Source organism: Pollicipes pollicipes, unplaced genomic scaffold (assembly GCF_011947565.3).
Source record: "Pollicipes pollicipes isolate AB1234 unplaced genomic scaffold, Ppol_2.1 Scaffold_4295;HRSCAF=5057_pilon_pilon_pilon, whole genome shotgun sequence".
Lineage (NCBI taxonomy): Eukaryota > Metazoa > Arthropoda > Thecostraca > Pollicipedomorpha > Pollicipedidae > Pollicipes > Pollicipes pollicipes.
In genome coordinates this window covers 28,726,611-28,750,561 of record NW_023596461.1, presented here as the reverse complement: position 1 = coordinate 28,750,561, position 23,951 = coordinate 28,726,611, and the positions used below count along the sequence as shown (strand labels likewise).

Here is a 23,951-nt window from a genome sequence, read left to right as displayed (position 1 = left end):
TTTCATGGTATGATCCTAACGGACAAGCATACGTTCGTTCGTTCGGCATAGTTACACAGGTCTACGGTCAATATTGCTGGTATACTTGCTCTGATATTGGTTTGAAAGTACTGGCTTCAGTCAATCTGAGGTCACTGAAGATTTCAATGACTTCTGAGGCAATCTGGAGTGCCTGTAACATCGTCAGGCATGTCACATACGTTACATCAATACCTGGGTGCAGTTGCACGGGATAACCACCGTTTGAATTATTTAATTAGACAATTTGATTCTTGGATATCATAGACACAGCGTACTGGTGGCCCCGGAACGCTGGGGCCTCCGTATTTCGGACATCAATTTTGAACGAACCACCTGGTATGCCTGCACTTTTTCCTAGTGTGCGTTTCAGACCACGTGACATTAATTCTTAGTTAAAACGCAAATCAATGGAACTTTCCTTTCACTCATCATGCTAGTAACAACGCTGAAAAGTCGATTGTAGGTTAAGGCCACCGTGATGCATGCTATGACGTTAGATACATAACAAGGACGTTCTCCTGGCGCAAAAGCTAGATACCGGAAGCGACGGGACAGGATGGGACAAACGAAACAGCAGAGCACACAGTAGTGCATGACAGATTGCATGGTAGGACAGAAGACATGGGCGGGGGGGGGGGGAGGGAGGCAAAAATCCAAGGATTGAGTACAGAGGGCAGAAAGCGGAGGACAGAGGATAAGACGGCCAGAATAAAAAAAACAGAAAACAAATATACACAAAACGCGCCCGCCCTGGCCAGCGCACACTTTTCAAGACAAAACAGGACAGGACAGGGCAGGACAGACCCGGCCGTGACAGGCTCGGCTTTATGGGAGTTTTCACCTTCGCCCAATGATGAGGTCTCGGGGCCTCCTCGAAAGATGTTGGAAACTAGTAGCCTATGGCCACGGCAGACACGGCACCGGAAAGCTCTAGTCCAGCTGCATTGAATGGGTGTGATTTAACATGGGTGAACGTAATATCGGACAGACCAATCAGGTCATATGCGTCTAATTACAACGCCTAGCTGCCTCCTCTTATGTAAAGAACTAAAATTGCTATGACAATGCAGAGGATGGCGTCATATGGGTTCGGAAAGCTTTACCAGAGGAGTACAAATAGTGAACACCGCCGGGTGCGACTTGTAATGTCGTTTCCGTCACATGACTTTTGCAGAGCACTCAGATGCTGAGGCTATGTGGCGTCACCTGCCTCCCATCCTGGCAGGAAGAGTGAGCACCGCAAAGAATCCAACCCCGTACCTCTGGTCTCCTAGACGCGCAGCCCTGCACTATCGGTACCCATGCGATATGGCATGCCAGATGAAAGCGGGGAAGGCTGTTGTTGCATTGACCCACCCAGCGATATTAGGAAACTTTCATAGCATCAACACTATTAAATGTCACATAGGAACACCTTCAAAAAGCAAATATGTTCACAAAATCATAGTTCGACCTAGCTTGACCTTGGGTGAACAGACACGACGAAAGAAACCAGAACGATATCAATGCACAAGTGATATCGACATGCGATTCAAGGGTCAAAGGTCATCGGGCGTCGAGGATCAAATTTCATGGATTCTTGTTACCTTGGCCCCGTACATGTTTATGGTTCTTGACGCTGCTTGATGCGCAGTTATGTTGTGACCGCGCGCAGTAATGGCGCCGGTGTCCCGGCTGCTGTGTGTTTGCGGCGGTCGGATGTTCGGTATCGTAATTAGTTAGGTTCCAAGGTAAGAATATAGATGACCTGCTTTACGATTAATTATGATACGTTCTGCCTTAAAAACAACGATTGATGTGCAACGCTCTTCTGTAACGTGAGGTAGGAAAGTACACCCTGACCGCTCATGCTGCTCATCCTGAAGTTTGCCGAATCTCAGCCAGAACCGGAGGACAGATATATGCACACACACACACACACACACACACACATATATATATATATATATATATATATATATATATATATATATATATATATATATCACATACATGTGCATATAAATGAGGCAGAGCTTGATATTTGATTTTGCAATCTGCACGAGTCATGCGTCAAGTGCTCCAATGTAAATATGGTCTGAACTTAGTCAAATGAAAAATGGAACAGCTGAGTCAGATTCCACAATCTGTAAGCTAGTCCGGAGGTGGCTCAATACATTCGAGTCAAACCCAAGTCTGATGCTAACCACATCTCGAGACTGGTATCCCATTCCTCGCACTACCCAGATGACAATCTCTTTTCCAGTGCCCTTTAGTCCAGGATATATCATTATCACACTCAGCCGGCAGATGATGCTGTTCTGTAAATTACGCGCGAGAGTTGCTCCAGGCACGCTTTCCAATCACCTCCATCAACTCACTGACCACCAACCGGCCGACCTCGCCGCGCACTAGTAGCGACCCGCATTCAAATGGGAATTGAAATCCTAAATGCTGAAGGTTTTCTACCCCCGCCGAAAGAAAAGAAATTCGCGACGTCCACCACAACACAGCCTCATTTCCTCTGGTCAGCGTTGGGTTATCAGGCCGCTCTGTTTAGTATCCATACGTACTAAACTTCACCACTTTTGGTAAAAATCGGTACTAAACACCGTCTCCACTCTTTGCAAAAATACGCACTAAATACTCTCGAGGTTGAGTTGCTCCAGTGAGAAAAAACCCACCGGACAGATATGGCGCAGGGATGACGTATAGCTCTGTTTATGATAATAAACAAACATGACCGGCCGTGTGCCGTACTGGGTTGGGAAGGTCCGTCGTGGGTGCGTGAATGCGAATTTCATCCATATTTGAGAACGTTTGCATCGAATCTGCAGTCTTCTTGACATATGGACCTGCACATGGCTTTAAGGTGGGTGTAGAAAGGGCCGTTGAAGCCCAGATTCGCGCATCCTCCAAACTGATTCATACGAAGGATACAAGTCAAAGCACCTACCCTTCGGTTCTCTGACCACTTAAGTGAAACAGAGCTGTTCCAAGTTTCTCAAACATACCGAGCAAAATATGCAGTTCCTTAATATTTAGGAACATCTCTGCAACAAGTGACACAATGTTTGCACTACTCTCTGATGTGGACATCTTTCCCAAATATTAGTTGCCCTTGCTCCAACTGGAGAAAATTGTAGGTTTTTATTTCTAAAAAATGCCTGCATTGCTTGCATTTAGGTGTGTGAACTTGAAACAGTTATGGCTCACACCAGTGGCCTGTTGTTATTTTTGATGTTCCCCATTGCCTGTCTGCTGAGAGCATTTTGTTTTGCAGCAATCCTGTATTATTTCCTGTTGAGCCTTAAACCCCTGCCTTATCATTCTGTTATGCTGAAGAAACATCATGTTTGGAGAGTGAGCTAGTCTGAAAATAATGGTGATTACAAAATTTGGTGTCCAGACATTTCATTAGAGCATGAAGAATGGGGCCATGTATTGGTGTCAGGTGGTGCAAAATCATGAAAGGTAAATCATCAGTGAAAATATAATAATTATCAGGACTAATGCCACTATCAACCATATGACAGCTTGCACAACATTTCAGTGTGTTGCTTCTTTGGCAATGTCAGATATGGACTGCTATGACTTGCAATGTGTTGTATGAACTGCTGTGCTATGTAGCCTGCTATCAGCTGACTTTATGGTATCACTGGTCATTGTTTTATATCAATCAGGTGCAATGTTTGTTTTCAGATGCAGGGAAATATCCACAATGGCAGAATGTGTGCAATATGCATATGCACATAGTTGTGCTACAATATTCATATGTACATGTTTAAATGACTGGATGACTGAAGTGATTCAGCTGGTGTACCTTAAATTATTATAATATATCACATAACCTTCTTAAAAATGCAACCATTTGACATGTGGTATGCAATTGACAAATACACTGATAGGTACATGAACTTCATTCTCTATAGCCTATACAAGTAATTCAGAGACTTTGATAAAACCACAATGCTGCAGAAACCACAATAGTTAGTGTGAAAAGACTGACAATTTACTATCAACCATCCAATGTCCTTAAATGTGCTTGTATACTTGAAGGTCCTGAGATGTGCTCTTGGATGTGCTGTCTCTATTAATATGTTCTTAAACCTAGTTGTGGTGATAGGGGGGGGGGGGGGGGTGGCATGCACCATGGTGTTCTGGGTATATATTCCTAGTATGGGATGTAATCATGTCCCAGTTTTTCTACATTGCCTGGGTGATTTATTCCACATATTTTAACACAAAATGGTGTGTCCAATATATCTGGTTTCAGAATAACAATGTTGAGAGTTGAATTTTTATGAGCATTGCACTTCTATGATCAGTGCTGGTGGCTGGTGGCAACCAACGAGTCCACAAATGATGGGTGGCAGAATGACACTGTTAAGAGTTTCAAAACCCTACACCTTTAATCTTTATTCAAAGTACGCAAAAGACATACCAGCTTATACAAGAACAATTCAGGAACACCTTTGTATAGGTTTCATGCTGCTCTGTTGCATTGGTTGGTATATATTAGCATGTATTTTTGTTTTCCGAGATTTGGTCTAAAATTTTTGAGAGGATGGATTTCTGCAACCATGGCTTTGATCAGATGTGTTTGTTGTCTGAGTCCGGACTCCGACCATCCCATCATGAAATTGCAGGTCAGCGACATGATGTGGTGGTGAAAGCTTAATGTGCCGCAATGCTCGGCATGGTCCGTCCTGTCCACTGACGTCATCTGACCTTTGTCATCTGTCCAAGCCACTTGGGTGGTCTCTGCCACCGGCCGCAGGCGTTTCAAGTCAAGGGCAAATGGCGAACGTCTTGAAGCGACTCGAACCCATCCCGCCACGGGTGTGCATCGGAAGGCTGGCGCTCTAACCAACTGAGCCATTTAGGCGGACCAATATTGACATTCGATCTGGCCTCTACCGTGGGATATCTTTGATTCCAATCCACGCTGTTTTGCCACGAAGTTTTGTCATTACTAGTTTGAAGATGGTAAATGCGTCCCACCGAGTCCCCTCTATGTGCTTGCGTTATGAACAACGGCAAATATGGGGGTTCATGTATCCTCAGATAGTGTCATGTCAAGATCGTGTAGATACCCTCCTCCCATGAGGTGAAATTCCAAATGTGACATTCATCATGGTAGTGGTAGATATTTCCCATGACTTCCAACCACCGTTCCAGCGTTTAGGAGTGACAGTACTTGCATACGTGCGTCTATTTGTCCTTCCGCTCCTATGGTCATTGATTTCTATGGCATTATGTGTTATTGTGTCATTGGACAGGCTTGTGAGTTTCGGTATTCCTGTCTCTTACCGTACGGTTGTTGGTGCTTTTGCTATGACGCTGCCCTGTACTTGAAACTGTTGTTCTCACTTTGCATTTCATTCTGCTCTATGCATTCTAGAAATTGACCCCTGCATGAAATGTACATAATACAGTTAGTCAGGCTGCGTTATTTTAGATATAACTCAGATAATTCAAATAATGAGATGATTCAATTAGGTTATGGATCCCAATTCACTGTTTGTGCCTTGAACTACTGATTGTCACAGGTTTAATAGAATGCCACTGCACATGAAAGATTGTACTGCTGAATGACTGGAGGATCATAAGGGTGATTTCTGGGTTCGAAGCACAGTAACAACGAAATGCATCATGCGAGGGCTTTCAAGTGCGAAAAACAAGAGGTCTGGACGTTTTTCCTGATCTCAAGTAACGGGGGTTCGCTGCGTTTTGCGATTGCAATCCAATGTTGAATGGATTCAGATTCAAGACTGAATATTTTTAAAACGATTCGGATATATTTGAACATTCGGTTTGAAGTCTCGCAACTTGATCATCGTGTGGTTGCACGTTTAAAATAATTTCGTCCAGTTCTGGCCGACTGTTCTCAGCGCTGCCGCCATTACAAGTGGTGGCATGTCCAGTAGTACTCCTCGTAAGCCATTGAAATGTAGTGTTGGAGTAAGACCAGTAAACACAACACTTTGGTACAACAACTAACGCTAGGTTATCAATGTAGCATTTGCGACTCAGTCCGATGCAGCACCGACATATGTGTGTTACATCTAAGTTGCATGAAGAACATGCGGACTCTCAGCATGGTTCAATGCGTTTCATTTTACAATCAAAGGATGGCTTTCAAGAATCTGGGGGCTTTTTGGATCCAAATTCTGATTTTTATAATTTAAGTCCTCACATCAGGATTCGAGGATACGCAATACACAAATGCATTGGAGTCTATTTGGATCCCACGAATCTGAATCTCCACCTGTGGTATATACGCGCAAAACACGATATTCAGACAAAGCAATGTCTTGCCATAAGCGTTATGTTCTGAGGTACCGCAATCATTGGACCCACCCATACCCGCAATAGCGCAGGGAGGGGGAACGGGGTGGGATACAGGCAGCACGTGCCCCCTTAGGTTCTGAGGTGCCCTTCAGGCCCCTCATAATTTACAATAAAGAGCCCAAATTTAAGGGGCCCGAAGGGCCCGAAAGGTCAGCCAGAGATCTCATTCAGGGATCCCGGCCCGCACGGTCGGGCACTCCAATGCCAGCCAGAAGGTCCTGCTCGCTGATCAGGGGCCCGCTGAGTCGATACGGGCCTAAGCGATTTACATTGCTCGTGGATCCACAGCGCCTAACAGGGGCCCCGTGCTGTGCAGGGACCCCGAGTCGGCCAAAAGCAGTGTTCGAGAAAGCCCGAAGAGCCTTGAGGGCCCACCGGGTCCGACGATCAAGGACCCGATTGGATGGTCCAAAGGCATAAATAGCTTACTGGAGTCTTATTCAGGATCCCGACCTGCGAAAACGGACTCTCAAATAACGGCCAAAGAGCGCTTTGCACCAATCGGGGACCCCCTGAGCCCATATTGGCCCATATGTCGGCGCCACCGCACCTCATAGTCAGCTCCGTGTCGGTATGGGTCTAAGGACCCACTTCCCAATCAGCTATAAAGCCAGGGTCAGTGATTTACACTTGTCTAGGGTCTTGTATCTGTCCGGGGCCTGCAGCGCCTAACAGAAGGCCTTGTACTCGCAAGGGTCCGGAGCCGACCGAGGAAAGTGTTCAGTGAGGCCCGAAGAGGGGCTCGGGTGGCTCAACGGAACCGACGATCAAAGGCCCGTTTGGAAGGCATAGGGTCCCGAAGGACTGGCTGAGGGTTACAGAAAGAATCGCGACCCGTGGGGCCGTGACCTGAAATATTAGTCAGAGGTGCTCTTGCACCATTTGAGGAACTCCTTAGACAATGCGGGTGTCTAAGTGGGTCAGAGAGCACGAACACCTGACAGTCGGTTCCATGTCGGTCTGAGCCCTTGAGGCGCAAATGAATATGCAAATTAAATATAATACGTCTATAGTGGTGAACAGGGAATCCTATATTTCTCCCGCAGTAGCGGCTACTTCAAATATAAATTCGGAGCTATTGAGAAGGAGTTCGAAAAAACTCGCATTACCGCCTAAATCGGACGCGTTTGATCTAACGAGTGAAAAACACAAAACAGGTATCGTGCCCCCTTTAATGTTTACTTTTCTCGGAACTTCGGAACGGAACTTCGAAACACCGAATAGCTAGCCGCATGTCATAGAACGACACGGCAGGGCCACGAACAGCCTTGCACGGCTTGCACTTTCCGTAAAACTGAACGGCATTGGCCACTAGATAACACTGGGCGGCGGGCGCCGGGCGCGGAGAAGGGCCGTCGTAAAATAATGGTTCCGAAAGTCTTTCAAAATGAATTCGTACCGTTCAGGGATTTGACTAGTACGTCGATGTCACACGCATAGTACTTACACTCAAGTATAATGTTGTCCTTTGAACAGATAAAGTGCCACAGTAACGCAAAATAACTCTGCCTTTGCTCTTACGGTTCCACCACCAGCCTCCAGCACTAGTTCGTGATGCTGTAAATGCCAGTTCTTCCCTGCTATCAATCTGAAAATTTCGAAGGTAAGATATGCACGAGGACTTTCTTCTGAACGTGCGAATTTTTGTTTCGGGGCTTTCAATGATGCTTCTTTCAGATTTGTAATTTCGTCCGCTCGTTGGCCGCCAATTAGCGTTAGCCACGGAGATGGCGTTGCGCAGCCTATGGAGGCTGGAAGAGGTTTTCGTTAGGGAAAACTTGCGAGCGCTCATGTTAAAAACGATGTCGAATAACTTTTGCTCATTAATCGGTTCCGAGCGAAGTGTAAACATTCCCACAAGAACATGGGCTAGCCATGTCCATGCAAATTTGGGACTTTTTTTGTCAAGGCTTCTGAGTTCTGCCGGTTTAGAAAGAGCTCACTGAACCATTGTAAAATTAATAGTGCAGGCGGATCATTTCATGCCCCCATTTATCACCCGCTTTTATTTTTTGATTTTAAAATACAAACATAATGGTATCTACCATAAACTTTTCCTCTCTGTTCCAGTAAATGAGATAACAATGAAAATAAAACCAGGAATTTCATGCCCCTCGAAATCAGGCAGCCATATACGTTGATTTTGTTGTCTGGGGGCCTTTCACCTTCAGAGGGCCCCCTGTCCTCTCCCCCACCAAGTCTCCGGCTGTCCCCTGGTGTGCAGAAGAAATCGAATTTTTAGATACTGCATTTGAGGCTGATGTACCGTCCGTGTTGAAGAACCTCAAAACCAATTTATCGACAGGCTCATCGCATGTTTTGTTCAGTTGGTAAAATTAATATTTTGACAACAAAGATATGTATATTTACCTATATTGGTGGGTGGAGGTGGGCGTACTGTCAAATACTATCCTTGAGTATTTGTTGCTTTCTCCGGAACTGGTTGGGGTGGTTCGTCGAAATTCTCTGAACTATCCCAAACGCCTTTTTGTGACATTTTGACAACATTTCGGGTACATGGCGTGCTCAGGGATGATTCCAGGCCCCAGTATGGTGGGGACCTCCGACGAAATTTGCGAGCATATAGGGGCCCCAACCGACCCGACCTACCCCCCAAAAATGCCAACATACAGGTTTCTCCCCCGGTTTGGCCCACTTTCTTCCTTAAGTTGGGGGGGGGGGGGATGGAGCCCAAGTTGGAGTGGTCTCGACCCTCCCCCCCCCCCAAGCTGAATAGGAAACTAGACCCTTGCAAGCATGGCAAGGCGTTGATCGCGCCGCGGTTGTGCGCACTACCTTACGTTTACATGAGTTTCTGATACTTCCTGCGAAAAGGATGCCGTGAAAGCCGCCAGGGCAGGTATATCCGGGAGACTTTGTGGTTTCTTGATACAGAGCATAACACATCAACCAATGTCTATACAAGCAATATATATATATATATATATATATATATATATATATATATCTACACACACGTTATAAATTCATCTTCAGGTTTTGCCAATGGGATGCGGAGAAACATAGCGTCAAACTTATCCCAGCAATACGGTCCCGAGATGGATATTGCAGGGAAATCGATGCACATGCGAATCTGCAGGCAGAAAGGAAGATGTTTTATCAGAGACGCCTCCGGGGATGAGTGAACGGGGGCTCATACAGTCTGGAACATAAAGGCTTCAAGAGTATCACATCTCATCTTTTACTTCTGTGTTGTAAACAACATCTAAAAACCGTGCCAGAGGCGGGTTCAGAAAGGACAAAGGGGATTGCTATGCTCAAAGAATATCGCCACCAACTGGCAGCCGTCCACTGAGGCCTGCGGCAATAGCCCACGTTCCAATGGCCAGTCACACTTTCCTCTTTTTGCGAGCTGGATACGCCTGTGACGCATGCCCACGGATGCTACATAGGCACCATAGCTGATTTGCTGTACATAGCGGCATCGTCACCGACAATAAGGCCGACCACTCGCTGAGCCTTCCCTCTTCACCACCCCAATAAGAAACTCACACAGCTTACGCCACAATTTTGGCCTCTGCCTTTTTTTCTGGCAACAAAGAAAACCACTGTCCTATCCGCTGCGCGTGCACTCAAGTAAAATTCCCGTTTGGCAATTCGTCTTACCACCCCGTTTTGCATCCGTTGGATACGCCGATCATTTTTGACGTTGAAACTTACCACTTTACAGCAGTCTCGAAATCATAATTTTCGATCTTCGGTGGTTGCGATGAAGTCAGTTTGTGAGTGCGATAGCTCTGCAAGAGCGGATCCAGAACGCCACTTTGGGAGGGGGCTTCCGTGGCTTATGGCTGCCCAAATCCAAAAGCTTGTCCTGATTAAAGAAGATTTTGCATCCTCTTACCTCAATGAGTGTTCTAAAACAAGGTCCTCTCAGTAAACCTTGCCTAAGTTCTCTTCGAAGTTCACAAATATGTCGAATTAAGCCGGGGGAGGAGCAGAGGGGGTCATGGCGTGGCTGACACTTCCTTGATTCTGACCGGGCAACTGTTTCCCATAAAGAAGACCTTCATGATTGCGGTTTTTGGCCCCCTGTTGCCCCTACTACACGATTACCAAATATTGACATTTGGGGGAACATGAGCCGCGTGGTGAGAAATCAGTTTATAATCGGCCAGCAGGTCAGGAAATCGCAGACGAAGAGGCGGGGGGGGGGGGGGGGAGGAGGGCGGCGGCGGAATCCGCCGTCTGCTGGGGATGAGGTTATAAGAGAGCCCGATCGAGATAGGGTTTGACCTAGGATGCATGCTACAGGTTGCAGGCGTCGAACCAGACACATGTCTCCTCATTGTGGCTCCTCGACGTTGTGCATGTCAAACAGGCATCTGCGCAGCTGGCTGATATGCTGGCAGCGAACGGTCGCGCTCGTCTCGCGCGGGGTGCTTTCACCTTGTTTTCTCCAGCAAGCTTTCTTTCTTTTCTTGGGATTTTGCGTTCGGATATGGATGCAGATAGCAGCGGAATATTGTGAATTAAAGCAGGTCATGACAGTTAACATCTGGTTGCTGGGATTACAAGCCATGAGTTTGAGGAGCAACAGAAGTACAAAATGACTGCATGTTTTTACGGAAGTGGCTGGTGTCTTACGGCACAACACTGAATGATAATCTGTAGGTGGCAGTGCTTGAAATAAAGTGTCACGTGTACACATCTTGATTAAAGTAGTTTTGTGAGCCCAAGTTTTTACGCCATTTATGAAAAAGTGTCATTGAAATTAAACTTGCTCAATGGGCGCACCCGCTATTTTGCCCAGGGGGTACCAGGAGGCAGCCCACCCCAGCCGCATCAGTGTCAACATGAAACTTGTCAACGTCCACCATCCATTTGAGAAGCATCAGTGAAGCTAAACATGAATGGATATTATAACGAAGTGGCTGGCTTCTCATGGCACAACACGTAGATTCGACTCAGTTGGTGTTTTCATTAGTGAGGGCAAAACACGTTGCATTTGTGAGGAAAAAGCATATTGAATAAAACAACACGTTTGACAGTGAATAAAGTTAAGTTGACCAAGGCCGTTAAGGTGTAGTATGAATTTCCAGTTCTACATTATCTTAACGCAACGCAATCGTTTTAAACACACAGTACCTTTGTCAGTGAATTGCGGCAACCAAGGCTGGTAAGATACAGTATGGATTTCCAGCACTGAATTGTTTTAAACACATGAAATTTACAACAGCGATAATGTGGATGGCGACTACCCCTATGATAAATTACTCGGCCTCTTATCGCGCAAGAGCCAGTCTCCGTACATAACTGACTTCACCCTTGTTTTGGTGGTTTTTCTCAGCAAGTTTTGGCAGTCGGCGGGGCGCTCGATTGTAACCTACGTGTTTTTGATCAGTTCTGAATTCAGCATGCCGTAGGCTAGCCCGCATTAGTGTCGTGGTGCGGCACAGTCTAGGTATGTCGGCTCCCCTGCGCAGACGCCGATATGGGAAATAATATATGGAGGCTGAGAGAGGCGGGCGGAAGGGAGTGAGGCGGGAAGGGAGGGGCCAGCGGACCGCTGAAATCACATTACGTGGTATGGCTCGTGCACATATGCCTAAAATGCCGTGTATGGGAAATATAATATGGGAAATAATATATGGAGGCTGAGAGAGGCGGGCGGAAGGGAGTGAGAGCGGGAAGGGAGGGGCCAGCGGACCGCTGAAATCACATTACGTGGTATGGCTCGTGCACATATGCCTAAAATGCCGTGTATGGGAAATATAATATGGGAAATAATATATGGAGGCTGAGAGAGGCGGGCGGAAGGGAGTGAGAGCGGGAAGGGAGGGGCCAGCGGACCGCTGAAATCACATTACGTGGTATGGCTTGTGCACATATGCCTAAAATGTCGTGTATTGGCGATTTATCCTGAGCCTCGTGCTTGAACGCTTTTGTGCCAAATACAAAACGTATTCGAAACATCCAACGACGGCGTTTTTCGTTCAGCGGGGAGACGCGTTCGTCAGTGCGGTCCTACGATGACATTGCGTGACATGATGACGCAGCAGCCGGTCAACGTCTACGGCACGCCGGATTTGGCCGCCGCGCGGCCGCGCGGCATGAGCTCAGGCCTCTGGATCGGGAAGGGGGGGGGGGGGGGGGAGAGGGGAGCCGCGGCAACCTTGGAGCTCGGCCGGAGGAAGCGCTTTCCGCCGCCGATGTCGATTGTCGGGACTTGCGCCCGGCACGGCCGTGGGGCGTCGAGCGTCGGCGCCGGCGGCTGCGCGCGCACCACCCATGACGTCACGCCCGTCAATACCGCGCGTCGGCGGGAGCGGCGGCGGCCGCGGGCGGACCGGGGCGCCGTCCAGCGGGCGAGCGAGCGACGCCCGCGTTAATGCTGGCGCGCCTGCCCTGCGATCCGCGGTCGCGTCGGCTGGTCTCCAGCTGACCGGCGAGACGCTAGGAGACGCCAGGAGACGCCAGGTAAGCTTTCGTGGCCGGGTGGTGGAGACAGCCTTCTACCCGTCGTGCTCCGATGGCCCCGCTACCAACGCGCGCGCTCCCTCAGGATGTTCATCCATATTTCGGACATTTTGATCTGTTTCTATCGATTGAAGGCGACCAGTAAGCGTGATAATGGGAATACCTTGTAAGCAGTGTGGTTAGATGCGCAAAAGCAGTACTCCATGATGGGTGGATGTGGCGAACGGTAGCGCGCTGTGCGATCATTCATTCTCTACAACCCGTGACGAACATTTCGCTCCGTGTTATTGAGTACGTGCGCTTCTCCTTCTTCCAAAACAACAGAAAATGTTTGTACCGCGCCGCAGGTCCCAAGGTTTGACTTAAGAACACGGTCGTTCCAAGAAAGTTGCACTGCATTGATCAGGAGAAGAACGTTTCCCATTTCCTGTATTTTTAACAGCCTTCTGTGCGTGTATGGCCCATGAATGCTCACTCACACACATACATACGCACAATCCTTTGTTAATTCATTACGAGCTGTTCTTGTCCGTGCCGAGTTTGCCTGTGACGGGCCTTCGGATCGCCTCATGGCGCCGCGAAAAGAGCCAACCACGCTATACAGGTATGGCTTCATCGATTTCGAAGAAAAGTGACGAGAAGGTTCCCCCATTGTGCTGATTTGTTGACGCAGTTTGAAAAAGGCGCTTGCGTGGTGTGAAATACGCCACCTTCTGGATGTGACGTGCTGTCTCAGGATCGCACCCGGCTAGACGTTACGGCGCCAGTCGGTAACGGAACCGTGACCTGTCTGGACATTGTGCCACCGCCTGTCGGCGGCATCGCTCCGCTGCCGCCGCCCGTCACCTCTGGCGTCGAGGTCATGGTCACGCACGCCAGGTTGGAACACTATCAGAACAAGCGAGGGATAGATAGACCATGCACCGGCTGATGAACTGCGTGGGCTGATGTATATTTTTGGGAATGGGTGGGTGGGGGCGAACTGTTTAATAATTACATTTGGTTTCGGGGGTTCAAAGGATTATTGTAGAATGCCATTTAAAACACCTGGTGGCTGCCGCACCCGCACCCGCGCTCCAGACATGCTTGTAATATGTATAAAGGACACGACCCCAGCATGACAGTCTGGGCACAGGTCGCTGTGTCGCACGTGGAACGGCTGTATGCGTGCGTGGGGGCAGAACAGCCTCTGGCCGGTAGGCTGGGTGTGATAATGCAGTTAGCGGGTCACGCGAAATGTCAATGAAATAACGGGTTAACCATCCGCCAGTCATGGACTACCCATTCCAGACGCGCAACTGTCTTAAGCTGCGGGTACGCGTTGACTGCTTACACAGTTGGCTGCCCCTGCAGTAGCAGAACCAGAAACCTACGCAATTAATGGTTGAAAACATGGCGTAGCATGATATAATAACGTACATCAGGCCTTTTTTGGGAGGGAGCAAACTATTATTTCGCGATATTTGGGGGGCATGGCCCCTTTGTCCCCTCCCCCTGGATCCGCTCTTGATGAGTCGTAGCTGAAATTATAGTGCTGGGTTTCCGACTGAGATCGATTGCGATAAATGGGCTTCGGCGTATGGTCGAGAAGTGACAATGTGTGCGCTGCCGGCCGACCGCGTGATGACTGGGTCGCGGTGATGGACCGCCAGTGACTACGTGTTTCGACAGCAGGCCAGGGAATGCTGCTGCGCGCGGTGTGCTCCCGAGGCGTAACGTGACGCGTCCGACACGGGTGTCTGTGTGCTGCCAGCTGACGGGTGGCTCGTCATGTCGGGGAGCGCCGCTGCGCACGGCCTGCTCCCGAGGCGTGAGGTGACGCGTCCGACACGGGTGTCTGTGTGCTGACGGGTGGCTCGTCATGTCGGGGAGCGCCGCTGTGCACGGCCTGCTCCTGAGGCGTGAGGTGACGCGTCCGACACGGGTGTCTGTGTACTGGCGGGTGAGCGCGCCTCATGTCGGGGAGCGCCGCTGCGCACGGCCTGCTCCCGAGGCGTGATGTGACACGTCCGACAGCGGTGTGTGTGTGCCGCCAGCTGACAGACGGGTGAGCGCGCCCCGCCATGTCGTCGGTGAAGGTCGCCGTCCGGGTGCGGCCGTTCAACGGTAGGGAGATCGGCCGCGAGTGCGACTGCATCATCGACATGGACGGCAACACAACCAGTGAGTACGGCGCAGGGCCGGCCGGCAGGTGGGGGCCGGTCACGGCGCGCTCCGCCGGCCCGTCGGTGGGGCCGTCAGTCGCGGCCTCGGGTCTGACGGCGGGGCTGACCTCGCTCTCGCGCAGGTAAGACCTGCGGAGCAGCGATGTGGTTCACGGTCGCGAGGCTCCAACGTTGGAGAGGTCCAAGTGCGCCGGACTCGAACAGTGCGTGAAACCCGTTGTGTGCCGTTTGAGCCTCTCAAGGGCTGTGGGCGTAGTGCGAGAAGCTTGGGCGTGTCGCTTCTGGTTTGAGAAGCACACACGACATGGATTAAAACTTATTCTCTGCCTTTCCGAATAAGGCGTACCGAGATCCATCCAGCCTGAGGATGTTGTGCGAGGCATCTGTTTAGTTTGCATGTCGCAAGTCGGATCACAAAAGATAATGCAATGTGTGGAACTGATGACGCTCTGGGCTTGTGTAAGTCTTGAGCAAATTGTGGTGTACCAGTAATGCCCCCTTGGTAACATGCTATTAATGCGCAACACGGGGTGAATTCAGATCAGTCTGCAAACCCGCAGCTGAAGTTCGACTACTTTAATACCGATTTGAATAGCTCCCCTCTTATTACGAACTTTGTGCAACACATTTTCACTTTTTTGTTTGGGATAGTTATTACCTTGAAGTTGTTGAGCGAAATCCCCACATCGGTGGAATGATGAGAATGCGCATGTGACAAGATTAGGTAAGTGAACGTGTCAGAATTTCGGTATAGTGTACTTGTGTGCTTAACACGATTGCTTCACACTTTCAGCAAAAGATAAACATTTCTATTTCCTGCCTTGGGGAAACGCGTGCTAAGTGATTGCACACAGTGACTTCATGTCACAAATGGTTTACTTTGTACTTAAGTGATTTGCCTAGCTTTTTGGAAATATTTTGGCATTCGCATTGTTACAAGACATCACTCTCTGGTTAATTGTACGTTTAAAACTGTGTTTATTTACGTATTGAACTGTCTCATCGTGTTATCGTTTTCTGTTCATGAGACTCATATGTACTTGTTTGTAGAAGTTATCGTAAGTCGTCGGTGGCAGGCTCCTTGTGATGCTCATAATATTTCTACTCTGTTTTCAGCCATCACGAATCCCAAGCAAATAAATGATAACGTCAAAAGTTTTAACTTTGACTATTCCTACTGGTCGATAGAGGTAAGAACAGATGCCAAGGTGGGTTTGAATTAGCTCAGAACGCGTACAAACAGGTAAAACAGGACAGCGGCGCATTCATGGTTGAACTGGTGAGGTAGCTGCACAAAGATCCTGCGATTTCAGGAGCCTCGTTTTCAGCAGCCAGTATACGCATGCTTTATGATTTTGACGTCTTGAATTCAAGAGCTTTTGGTGTAGTGCCGGCTTCGAAATCCCTTTTTAGCGAAAAGGACCCGCGTCTCGCGCAGGGAGGCCTCATGGCGCCTCTGGTCTGCCGGGAAAAAGAGGATTCCCCCCTCCCTCTTTAGGTATCTGCCGGTGCAGGTATTTGTGTATTGATCTACTCATTAAGAGAAGGAAATTGTCCTGGAATCATTGGAAGTTGGCGGTGTAGTAGCAGGACTCGAACGTTTTTGGTGGTCAGCGGAGATAGGCTGCACAAGTTAATGGACGGAAGACTGATTTGCGCCCCTGTTATTGTGGCCGTGTGTCATTTCCCTTTCAATACACTTTTACTCTAATTGCAAATAGCTGACACATTTGAAAGTTTTCCCGATATTTCAAGGCTTTTAATTTTAAATGAGCTGTTGCTTTCAGCGGGGTGTTTTAAAGATATTGATGTGTATATTGTTGGAAAAGTATACACCAAAATTGTAAGTGCTCACCGGCTGACTTCTGAACCTTGCTTCGTGATCTCGACCACATCCGCAGGGTCTTGAATCATCAAATCATCCCAATCTACTGGTTTGTGACGTGCTGAATGCTACACTGGCTCAAAGTTGCCATCGGCTTTCCCGGTGATTCAGGAGTACTGCAGATGCCATTGACAGCGCCTTACCCACATAAGCCTAGCACTCTGAAGGTACTTTGCTGACTTCCATGTAGTTCATGGGCAATTATTTATAACATTAGGTACTTTCAGTCATTAAGGGTCAGGACCGGCTGTGATACAATTTTGGCTTGAATCATGCAGCGCTGGTCAATGATGGCGTAGAGCGAGGGAAGTGCTGTTCGTATGGCCATGCATAATGCATGGGGCTGATAAATCGCGACAGGGAAAGGGAAAGTGCTGTGAAGATTGGTGTGTCTAATTTTAGCTCCAAAACTTTGGTCCCGAGCCATGTTTGTTTCACTTAACTCACATATGCATGGATCTGATTCATTCCACCTCTAGTTACTAGGCGTGGGCGGACGAGGGGCTCTGAATAGTACCCTTCCGTGCCCAGCACGCATGACGTGGCAAGATCCTTCTGTGCGAGTCCGTAACCGGCGTGTGACGCGGGACGTTGATGGCGCGTGACGCGTGATGTTGGTGTTCCAGCCGTCGGCGCCCCAGTTCTCCTCCCAGGAGCGGGTGTACCTGGACATCGGGGTGGAGATGCTGGACCACGCCTTCGAAGGTTAGTCTTCACCTCATCGGTGCTGCTGATGCTGCAGCAGGTCACCGGCGCCGGATTAGCGACGGCAAGAGGGCTTGGCTACTATCTGTCGCATAATGTAGGATCGGAGTACGTCGCAGTGGAAAGAAGCTAGGACTCCTGCCCGCTTCCTCAGATGATCCGCCCCATCCTGTGGTAGGTACTCGCCGGCCTCCCCAGGCGTGAGAATCAGTGCCGGCGCGTTTCGGCGATTGTCCGAGACGTCCAGCGTTGGTGGCGATTAGTGTGGCACGTAGCTTCCCATCTCCCGGTGGCATTTGACTGGAAGGTAGCGACTGATGGCAGCGTGCCATTCGTCGCTCTGGCATGTACCGAGTTTCGAAGAAAAATAAGTTTAAGTATAATTGCACAATCCAACCAATTTGCCAGGCAGCCCTTAGTCGGGCACTTTTTATAGCCCCGCCTTGACTTGTGTAGCGTGGATAACCCATTTGCTCATGGTAGGACCTAAGGCAATGAGCACGTAAGGATGAAAGAACAACTAACACGGCTTGTTTGGGAGCAACAACGACAATCCAGTGCTGTTGATACAGCGGTCTAAGGGGGTGTGTTATACTGTGGGCTTGGTGTACTGAGCCTCTTAAGATACCTGCCCAAAAGGCTGGTGTTTTATAAAGATCCCGAACGACAGTCGGGCAGGTTGGCGTCGTGCCATGGTGTTACGCTTGTAATTAAATGGCTGCTTAAATGGTCGCTGGATTGCTTCTTGTTGCACAAAGATCCCTCCAAGATTGGTTTCCTAGGTATGAAGAACATAAGCTACGACAAGCGTAAAGCGGCCTCGGATCAATGGGGTCTTAACAACACGCTGCCCATACTTTCTCTAAACTTTGACTAGGCGCTGGCTGTTTTGGTCTCGGTTTATGTTTTCATAAAGGACAGCTGGATGAAACTTTATAAAAGTGTTATTCATCGATAATCCGCTGAGATTGCGTTTTTCTACATGGTTTTAGACTTATTGTGAGCGAATTCGAACACTGAGCAGATTTAATTTGAACAGGAGTTCAATTTTCCAATGTGGGTGACCCAGACCGGGCTAGCCAATACACTCTCTGAAAGTTAATAGCCTTGCAACCACTGATCGCAACATCCCGCAGATTTCGACAGCGGAAGCACGGCTTTTTAGAGGGTGCGCCGTGTAAGCCTACAATCTGTGTGGTCAGGCACGATTTACCGCGAACGTTGCAACGCTGAACAAAACCTAGCGTTTCATGCTATATTGACGGGAAAAAACGTGAGACTTGCTATTTGTAGAAAACCTGTGCATCGCGCGTCGAAACTGGACGCTGATCTTGGAAACCGGACCCTGATATTCGAAGCTGGACCCTGATATTTGAAACTGGCCCGTGATCTTGAAGAAAAAGCTTCGTTGCGACGAGAGCACGACACCATTTGACGGGGAGGTAGCGGACAGTCGGAATGGCTAGGGCATGGATCGGTATAGGCAGCTGGTCACTTCGCTCACAAGCCATGTCTCCGCTCATTTGGGGGACTTGCGGGCGGCTGGTCTTATTTCGGCAGCCATAGCAAGCTGAGACGTGAAACCGACTGCTGGATGTTGGAAAAAGGTGTCGCCAACAGTCCGTCGAACATTGTCAATGCAGACCGACCCGTAGGTGCGCCGGTACCCTGCCGGAAGCGGCCACCGTCACCTGTGTCGAAGCCGGTCTGGCAAGCGGGAGGCTGCGCTCAAACCGAGTGAAAGCTACAAAACTCACGCAGGCCCAGCTCACTGTGACCGATATTCTCGCTTTTTTTTTGTTTTCTCGAAACGCTTTGATCGCAGTTCGCACCGTCGTCCGTCTGTGTATTTATTGATTTAGCCTGTTGAATTTGCTGCCAAGCCGGGCCAAACGGGGCGGGATGCAAGGCCCAGCCAATATTAAAGCCATGCAGTTTGTGAATTAGCCTGCAAACACCTCATCAGCGCACATTTGTGTGCTTGGCTCTCATGGAAAAGGGATTTCACAACGCAGACCCATTTGTAAGGACTGCTTAATCCGCGTGACTCCATTATCTTGCGTCTGACATACCCTTATGCGAGCACCCTTGATGAATTTTACATCTTTATTACCTCACACTGTCCTACTGTCACGCTACCCTTGTCCGACGCCGAGGAAGCACCTGATCGGCCCGACGCCTTCAACGGCGCATCACGCACCTTTTATAGAACAGTATATGCGCATTGGAAGGGGCAAATCTACTCCACGCACTCGTTTTCTCAACTAGCATACAAAGAAAACTTGCCGTAAACTTGTTGATGCGTCACGCAATAGCAGAGTGAGAGGTCGAGAGGACCGAGTCAAAACAAAAGCAAGCAAATTCCCGGTAACGTGGCCAAGTCAAAATGCACGTTTGCCGTCTTCGTCGGCCAGCTGCACTGATGCACGGGCTGGCGTCGCACGAGGACCACCGTCGAATGGAGCCGCGCGCTCGTGGAGGCGTATCGACTTCCGATGCTAGTCCTAAAAAGGATCGCTCATTGAACGGGTGTCGGCCCACTGAGCTCGGCCATGGACCCACCTCTCCGCGCAGTTACCAAACCGCCAGCAGCTGGGCTTGCACTTCGCGGAAGCACACTACGGAACGAGAACAAAGAAAACAAATCCACACGTATGTCGCGCGTATGTAAGTTTGGATGTGTGGGTGGCCGCCTGGAGAGCCTTCCTCGTTACGTAAATGGCCTTTGTGTAAAATCAACGTTATCGATTTGACCCATAAACGTTGTCCTTAATTTGTCATGGACCAGGGCTTGAGTTGGCATAGCTGACCCTAAACATCGGTAATTACATCGCGATAATGAAGCATACCTCATGCACCACGCCTTGCCTCGCTAATCGTCGGTCGTTTGTTCGCGGAAATATCGTGACGTCTCCTTAGTCTCAGAACTAAACGGAGTTCTGATAGCTACACCAGAAAAAATGTATCTTGTGAGTCATTTCCGCTCCGATTGCCCTCCGACATATATTTCATGTTTCTGACCTTGTTTGACCCTAAACGGCTTGTCCTGTCCCTTCGTGACTCAGCATACAGGATAAACTCTCCCAGACACAATTGCTTGAAAAATGCATGGTTTCAGCGTTTCTACATCGCTGGGAACAGCTAGCAGCGGACAGGGGCGCCCCACAGGGTGTGCCATTATAAAAGGCCTTGATATAACGCGTGTTCAGCATACTGCCAGCTCGATTCATCTGCTCACTTGAAGACGTATTGGCTGTCGGACAGGTGACATGTTAACAGTATACGTTCAGCAGGTCTTGAAGGCTATGCCCGGAATCCACCGGCAAGGCAGCGCAGTTCCAGTCCAACGTATACCCTCGCGGTATCCGCCGCTTATACAGCCAAACGGAACTAGGAGGGTTTTGGTCGTGCCACGCGATGGTCAAGTCGAATCTGCGCAGGACATGAATTCCATGGCACGAGGTTCCTTTCATTTTCATTTCATTGCATAACATTCCAGGACGTGAAATTCATGAATTTTTCAAGGCATTGCACTATGTGTAATGTTCGGCACGGCAATCCTTTTTTATTTAAGCGCTGAAGTGTCATTGAGATCAATATGATAAGCCAAACATTTTCTCTGCTTCGATTCTTTGATATTTGAACTTGAAGCGATTATTTGTTATCATTTAACGCAAATTCTAGTAAAACTGGTCTTTAGTTTCGTCAAATTTGTTTTGCGTGTTTTTGGTTGGATTGCTTGAATATGGATGCCTCCGGTAGATGGCCTTTCTTGGCGAAAACCATATCGTTTCGAAATGATCTATTTTGACAACTTCTTGTAAGATGTCTTCCAAATCACCTAAACTAAATGCCTGTTATGTGAATCACATGGTATTGCTGCATCCCTGCCAATATTAATCAACAGATGTTGCCTGGTTGCAGGTTACAATGTATGCATTTTTGCGTATGGCCAGACCGGGGCCGGCAAGTCGTACACCATGATGGGGAAGCCGGACGATGGCCAAGAGGGCATCATCCCCAGGATCTGCCGCAACCTCTTCCAGCGGATCTCCAACGACAGCGACACGGAAGCCCAGTACTCTGTGGAGGTCAGTGGTGTGACAAAGCTGCCTTTTCCGGCGCACTGCTCGCGGGCCACAGAGTTTGTTTTTTGTCCCGCTTGCGCGCTTCACCGTGCCTCTGCTGATGACCGGGCCTGCCTGATCGAGTTTGGCGCAGTGAGCTTTTCGCCGCGGTGATGAGTGCTTACTGGTTCTCGTTTCATGCGTTAGTGCTCCCATGGAGTCATCAGCGCTCTGAACGTTCCCAGGTCATTGAAACTGCCAGAAGCTGCCTCCCCATACTCCGGGTCAAAGCCGTCTGTCAAATCTGGTTGCACTATGGAATCTTATATCCTCGGCCACTGCTACACGCTGATGTACCTTGGATATACATGCCTTCGTACCTTTCTGAATGTACTACTACAAATTTAATGCCAAATTATGCATCATAAGAGGTTATGGCGTGTGCGCAGAATGTTAGCAACGCGCAATGGCTATGGCACCTTTTGTTAGTCACGGTGTGGTTTATTTCCACTTTTTGTGTATGCGTCAAGCTGTACGTCAAGACAGAGAACACATAAGAGGTCGGGTGGACAACTTGGCTTGCGATACAAAGCAAGGTGGGACTGAAGAATCAAAGCATGTCGGCTGCATTACCCCACCATTCAAAATACTTTCTCTGTTCGGCACCTTCGGAGCTCGGGGACAAAATGAGTTGGCGCAGCGTCGGGCAACAGCATGTCGTGCAGTGTTGATTTTCCTCACTTTCAGTCTGGTGATCTTTGGCAACAGTGTCGGGGCTGTGTCATGAGACATTCTGTCAAGTTCATACTGTTAGACCATGATAAAAAGATTCCAAACTTAGCCAGCTAAAACCTCACTTCGATCAGAGAATGCTAGGGTACGTTGTCTTGCTTTAAGTTGCTTTCTCAGTATCATATGCATTTTGAAACAATAGTTCTCTGAGTATCACAAACAAGTGTCTTGCTTGGTAGTTGGTAGATCTGAAATAAATGTCATATATCATTACACTGTTTGAGAAACCACGGCACGGAATCGTTGTGTAGGCAGTGTGGACCATTCTCCGCATACTGCGATTGAGAAAGCCCTGAAACTTCTGTGAAGCTGCGAGTTGTTTTACAATTTCTATTGATAACCGCAACATAATCAACGATGACATTGCTGGTGCTAATAGCGAACGACGTCATTGCGACAGGCCTCTATCAGCAGCGGCAGTGGCAGCGGCGTCCACGCGCGATGTACCCGGTGACCGGTCAACATGCAGAGTAGCAAAAGAGCCGCTTATTTAACTGTGCTGGTTGATGTGTTGAGAGTCATCCCAATATAAAATTGTTTACACCCTGTACGGTGGTCAGTTTGCGCTCTGTGTGGTGGCCAGTACCTCCAGGAATACTGAGGTCGACTGTGGTCATTGTCATTGGTGACTGCATCTGCCATCATTGAACAACCCACCCTTCCCGGCAGTAACGCACGCCATGCTTAAGTCGAATACGGAAATGCTAGCTGTTCGAGACATCTTTGGCACTTGGCTTCCACCAGGTCAGCTACATGGAGATCTACTGCGAACGCGTCCGGGACCTGTTGAATCCGAAGAACAAGAACCATCTGCGCGTGCGTGAGCACCCGCTGCTGGGGCCCTACGTAGAGGATCTCTCGAAGCTGGCCGTCACCGCTTACGAGGACATCCGCGACCTGATGGACGAGGGGAACAAGGCCAGGTCAGTCGACGTCGTGCAAAGGCCGTCCTGAGTCTGACAGCGTCACTCCGTCACCGAGTCGCTCAGGTGGTTACTGCGCTGTTGCTCTGTGACACCAAACTTTGCTCGGATGTGCTGCATGCGCTAATTGTTTTAGGTGTGATAATTTATCAAGTGTAAGCCCGGTTTACCGGCCTTCTATAAATGAAGCTCATAGTCTCGGATAAACGGACCGCGTTTGTTGCACTTATTGGTTTCGCGCTGTCAAATATAGTTCACAGTGTCGGCATTTTAATAGCTATGCGGTCAAAAAAGACACAAAGGATGGCGGGCTTGGCCTCCATTCTGTTTCAGGACTGTGGCGGCCACCAACATGAATGAAACGTCCAGTCGTTCCCATGCCGTTTTTACCATCATCTTCACTCAACGGAAGTATGATGCCGCGACAGACCTCACGTCAGAAAAGGTCCGTTTAATCAGCTGACGTTTGCCATGAATGCGGGGATGTTAGGAGCAACCTTTACTTAACATGCAATCGAAGTGCGAAGTCATCCGTGCAACTGATGTGAACCAAATGTACAAAATGAAATCAAATCAGAGTTCGATATGTTCTTCGTGCGCTGTCACCAAGTCTTTTGAC

At 48.8% G+C, this 23,951-nt stretch overlaps 1 protein-coding gene across 1 annotated transcript in view; it reads left to right on the top strand.

The window, feature by feature from the left end:
* Positions 1–2,759: 2,759 nt before the first annotated feature.
* unc-104 (kinesin family member unc-104) overlaps positions 2,760–23,951 on the top strand; it is a 53,856-nt gene continuing 32,664 nt past the window's right edge. The window contains exons 1-7 of the mRNA XM_037220441.1: positions 2,760–2,872; positions 14,832–14,958; positions 16,077–16,150; positions 17,472–17,550; positions 21,475–21,641; positions 23,154–23,332; positions 23,666–23,777. Of these exons, the coding sequence (XP_037076336.1) occupies positions 14,859–14,958; positions 16,077–16,150; positions 17,472–17,550; positions 21,475–21,641; positions 23,154–23,332; positions 23,666–23,777 (711 nt within the window). The 5' untranslated portion in view covers positions 2,760–2,872; positions 14,832–14,858. The remainder of the gene's footprint in view (positions 2,873–14,831; positions 14,959–16,076; positions 16,151–17,471; positions 17,551–21,474; positions 21,642–23,153; positions 23,333–23,665; positions 23,778–23,951) is intronic.